This window comes from Bison bison, unplaced genomic scaffold, assembly GCF_000754665.1.
Source record: "Bison bison bison isolate TAMUID 2011002044 unplaced genomic scaffold, Bison_UMD1.0 scf7180017864352, whole genome shotgun sequence".
Lineage (NCBI taxonomy): Eukaryota > Metazoa > Chordata > Mammalia > Artiodactyla > Bovidae > Bison > Bison bison.
Genome location: NW_011494924.1, coordinates 3,435,250 through 3,440,550, shown reverse-complemented (window position 1 = coordinate 3,440,550; position 5,301 = coordinate 3,435,250). Strand labels below are relative to the sequence as shown.

General features: G+C 43.2%; 1 protein-coding gene and 1 non-coding gene across 2 annotated transcripts; both read right to left on the bottom strand.

Annotated features, from left to right (window-relative positions):
* Positions 1-283: 283 nt before the first annotated feature.
* On the bottom strand, positions 284-4,721 carry LOC104999367 (chromosome unknown open reading frame, human C7orf55). The gene is made up of 2 exons (XM_010854935.1): positions 4,451-4,721; positions 284-579 (listed from the first exon to the last, which is right to left on the bottom strand). Exons 1-2 carry the CDS (start codon positions 4,586-4,588, stop codon positions 376-378), a joined length of 342 nt encoding a protein of 113 aa, XP_010853237.1. The 5' UTR covers positions 4,589-4,721; the 3' UTR covers positions 284-375.
* Positions 4,722-5,223: 502 nt separating this feature from the next.
* On the bottom strand, positions 5,224-5,296 carry TRNAR-CCU. Its single transcript has one exon. It is a non-coding gene; the product is annotated as a tRNA-Arg (tRNA).
* Positions 5,297-5,301: the final 5 nt, after the last annotated feature.

The window sequence follows — 5,301 nt, the reverse complement described above, 5'->3', positions numbered from 1 at the left end:
TCTAGAAGGATGCACACCAACTGTTAGCAATTGTAGGATTGGTAATGGGTTTGGAAGAGGGGAGGGAGATACAGGGAAAAGATGAGAGGGCTTTATTTTATATGTCTATACTATTTGAATTCCTTAATAATAGGCTGTATTACTTTCTAAATTGAAAAATAACTAAGAGTTTTCAAAGTAAATCAAGAACATCAATCAGCCCAGTGTAAGAACTTCAGTAAATTCAGAGAGTAAAGATGAAACCTCCCTGAGAAACAGTCAACAAAATTTCAGAGAAAACCCCTAAATTAAAAAAAAAAATTTAATGATAAATACATATTGACAAAAATTAGTAAACTCTTGCATGAAGACAGCATCCAAGGAATTTCTCCATTTTCATGGCTCCCAGCCCTTCCCTCCAGGCTGCTGGGGCAACTTGAGACCCACTAAGCCAGCAGACTCCTCCACTGAGCGCTCACCCTTGCCATGAAATTCCTGATGAAGGGCCACGTGTTCTCGAATGCTGCGTAGCAGGCAGAGATAGGTGGCAGCTTGGAAATGAAGCTCATGCTGGGCTCTGCACAGTTTCTCACTGGTGACCTGGAGAAGTAGCAAGGTCAGATAGTCTATTAACAGCCCAGCTGCAGATACAGGGGCACTGTATTGAGAGCATTATTAAACAAGCATTCTCCAGAATAAAAGTAAACTGCACACAGGAAATACAAACATATGTTTGTGTATACTTAATACATCTGTCATTTGGGCACCTGTTAACTGAAGAATTTTACGAGTTTCACTGAAGCACTTCATTGAGTGTCCTCAAATTTTAATACTGGAAAAATAAAGTTACCTCCTTTCAACATCCTCATTTAATGAATGAGGGATCTAAAGCCCAGAGAGTTTCCATCGTTGGTTAATGCAGAGACGGGGAACTATAGTCAGGTCACTAATCATTAATGTCACCTAAGGAATAAAATACAGAACTTTCTACCCTTCAAAAAATGAAGGACTGCTTTATTTTATGTGACTGTTGACTTTGGTTAATATGGCACATGACTTTCAATAAAAATTAAAAACTTATTTTGTCTGAAAAATAGTTTTGTCTTCACCAGTAACAAAATGAAGGTTTTATATAAGAATCATATGTTGATATTACTTAATTATACTCCCTCACAATGTACATTTTCATTTAAAAAATCTATATTCTGATGACCTAAGGTCATCAGAAGCTGGTCATAATTAACTTTCATAATTAAGTACATTAAAACACAGACTTTACTTGACAAGTTTTATGTTCTGAGGCTTGATAAAGGGGTAGGAAAGGTGAGAGGGAGATGTGTGCACAGCCTCAAATGACTTAAGGAGCCCTGACCAAGTGTGGATTAAGCTCTGGGCACCACTGCCTACATATGCTTTTCTTTGACCTTTCTTTACTGGAATATCTAGGTTTGGAATCTGAAAATTAATATGTCTGATTTAAGATCTGCAGATCATATATATGAAAATATAAGCTGCTCAAAAACAATTCATCTATTTTAACTTTTTTTTTCAATTTAACTTTTATAATTAAAAATTTATGAGATCAACACTAACGTTAAGCATCAACAAAGAGTAACATTCATCTCTTAAGTCTAGTTTGATAGAATTTTAAATAGGAACTCTACATTAGTATAAGACAGCACATAACCAATCTTGATTCAGCTAAGCCTGAATTATGAGGAAAGAAGTGTCAGTAATATAACGTAGTAAATGAACCACCAGAGATCAAGAGATCTAATGAAAAAGAAAGCTGTATTTTCCCTATAGAGAAAGGGAAGATCTTTCCCTAATTGAATCCCTTCAGCCTAAAGAAAGGAGAGACAATGGGCAAAGATGATTACTGAGTTAGCTCTGAGCCAGCAGGAAATAGAAACCATACCCAATTCCTCTCATGCATTCCAGAGAGTTGTTTCTAGAATATTTAGCATGAATTTCACATTTATTCCCAAGGGATTTCACAGCCATTTCCAAGGCTCTCTCAAGGGCAAATAATGTTGCCTCCATAAGGTATAAACTATAATCTTGTCACATTAAGAATCTTAGAGTGACTTCCTGTTACAATTAAAATAAAGTTTAAATTCCTGCCTACCTATCTTCCTCCACTTCATCCACCACACCGTAAGCCTTCAGTTCAGTTCAGTCGCTCAGTTGTGTCCGACTCTTTGCGACCCCATGAATCGCAGCACACCAGGCCTCCCTGTCCATCACCAACTCCCAGAGTTCACTCAGACTCACATCCATTGAGTCAGTGATGCCATCCAGCCATCTCATCCTCTCCCCTTCTCCTCCTGCCCCCAATCCCTCCCAGCATCAGTCTTTTCCAATGAGTCAACTCTTCGCATGAGGTGGCCAAAGTACTGGAGTTTCAGCTTCAGCATCATTCCCTCCAAAGAACTCCCAGGGCTGATCTCCTTCAGAATGGACTGGTTGGATCTCCTTGCAGTCCAAGGGGCTCTCAAGAGTCTTCTCCAACACCACAGTTCAAAAGCATCAATTCTTCAGTGCTCAGCTTTCGCCACAGTCCAACTCTCACATCCATACATGACTACTGGAAAAACCATAGCCTTGACTAGACGGACCTTTGTTGGCAAAGTAATGTCTCTGCTTTTGAGTATGCTATCTAGGTTGGTCATGACTTTCCTTCCAAGGAGTAAGTGTCTTTTAATTTCATGGCTGCAGTCACCATTTGCAGTGATTTTGGAGCCCCAAAAAATAAAGTCTGACACCGTTTCCACTGTTTCCCCATCTATTTCCCATGAAGTGATGGGACCCGATGCCATGATCTTTGTTTTCTGAATGTTGAGCTTTAAGCCAACTTTTTCACTCTCCTCTTTCACCTTCATCAAGAGGCTTTTTAGTTCCTCTTCACTTTCTGCCGTAAGGGTGGTGTCATCTGCATATCTGAGGTTATTGATATTTCTCCCAGCAATCTTGATTCCAGCTTGTGCTTCTTCCAGCCCAGCGTTTCTCATGATGTACTCTGCATATAAGTTAAATAAGCAGGGTGACATATACAGCCTTGACGTACTCCTTCAGCTGCTCTCAACTGTCAGTTCCTCTCTCCTCTTGACTTTCAGTTGTGCAGCTTCTTGGACTTTTACTAACCCTCACTTACTTGCTAACTCTAATATTCTTAAAGTTCCTGGGTAATAAATTTTAATAAATTCCATCCTGTAAAGCCTACCTCTTCTATATACCAGGACTCCGGGGTCTCTACTCCTTTAGCATTTGTTTATTCTAAGTCCTTGGTCAAATGGCTCCTCAGGTGGAATGCAAGCTTCTTAAAAGACAAGACCCATGTGGATCTTACTCGTCATTTTTAGTCAAGTTCCTGTTAGTCCCTACTATTGTGACCTTTCAAAACTTAGTTGAACTTTAGTTTTAACATTTTGCATTCTAACTTCCATGGCTCAGACAATCAAGAGTTTAAGATAATGGTTCTCCCCTTTCCACACTGTTCAAAGGACACCAGGTTTCCTTCGCTAAAGCCCAAGCTGATTATTCAACTTCTGAGATAGGTTGCAAATTCTTTCCAAGTCAGATCAGTAACTCTAAATCTACTTGGGCTTGTATAGTTCAACTGTCCCTGAGTCTCAGTTGCCCCATTTGAAAAAAGAAACTATCTTTCATTCCATCTTGCCTATCCGTGGTAAACAGAGTGCTGGAGTGCAGAATTCATAAAGGAATTGTCCAAGGATGATGGATAGAGTCGGACACGACTGAGCGACTGAACTGAACTGAATTGATGGATGTTCATATTTATCTGCTACAGATGGAAAAATTGTTACTTGGTCATACATCACACATTCAACAGTACCACCTCATTAGAGGTGTCTAGTTCAGCTCTACAACGTGCGTGCTCAGTCCTGTCCCACTCTTTGGGACCCGGTAAGAATGAGCCCCCACTTCCTCCTCCAGGGGCTCTTCCCCACCCAGGAGTTGAACCCGCGTCTCTTCAATTAGCAGGCGGCTTCTTTATCACTGAGCCAGCTAAAAGTGGCGGCATAGTCGCGCTCTTCAAGTAGCTCCCATATCCCTCGCTCCATCTACAACTGCTTCTCAGAATAGCTCTCCTAGTGAAGGTGTGTGTTGGATAGATGCTGTGACTAGTAACCCTACACTCATCTTTCTGCTTGTCCCTCTGTTTCTTCCATTTCACTTTCCTCTAACCTTCCCACCCACACAGGCCAAAGACAGCCAGTGCAATCTCCAGGGACGGCTCCACCCCAGGACGACTTTGCTCTCCCGCCGGTCCTTGCTTAGTCCCTGGGCTTAGGTCTTAGACCAGGGCCTAGGGCCTGGGTCTGTCTGGAGGAAGCTTGGGCCTCAGAATTGCGGGTTAAGGCCAGGCGCGCTCCGTCCCGCCCAGACGCGACTCTCCCGCCCTCCCCGGAAAGGGGACGCTTGAGCACCCGGACACAGGCTTCCGTACCCGATGTGCACGGAAAGCTTTGACGAGATACCGATAGGCCGCGGTGTCGCGATAGGGTCGGCCTGTGGCCGCGTTCAAGTAGCGCAGCTCCCGTAGAAGGCCTCGCCAAGTGCGCAGCGGTGACCCTAAGGCCGCCATTTTCCAGTCGCCGAGTCGGGTGCGGGATGGCGCCCTACGACCCTCCTGCTCCCTCACCCTCCTGCCCAGCCGCTTAATGGTAGGGTTGGGACCAGACTGCAGGCTCCCCCTATCGATTGCAGGACAGCGGGATGTCTCACTTCCCTTCTCTGCCGAGCAGCATTAATCGAACGCCGAGCGGCTTCCTAAGAGAAAAGCAAACGAAAGCCGAGTGTAACTGAATGGCCTGGAAAAAGCCTGGCGGAGAGAAAGAAGGTCCTTGTTCGTTTCCTGACTGCGTCATGTCAGACGCCATTCGCTGACGGAGCACCGCTGAACCTGGAGAAAATGAGGGCATATCGCAAGTGGGTGTCAACTTAAAAATAGAAAACTTTGAGATTTTGTTTTATTTCTAAAGGGGATATCAAAATTCAGTCTATCGGCTTTCCCAAAATCTTAACGAGATTACGGCTCAGAAGGAAATGGGAGTCTATTGATTATCGCAAAATGTAGCCCCAAACCTAGAAAAACCACGCATACACTTCCCATCTTTAAAAAGTAAAATCGAGTTGGCATATTTCGCTATAATTGTTTAAGAAGCGGAAAAGGTAAAATTTTTATTGAAAAGTTCATTTTAAAGGCAACAAAAACTTTGCCACCCCAGATGGGACTCGAACCCACAATCCCTGGCTTAGGAGGCCAATGCCTTATCCATTAGGCCACCGGGGCTGATG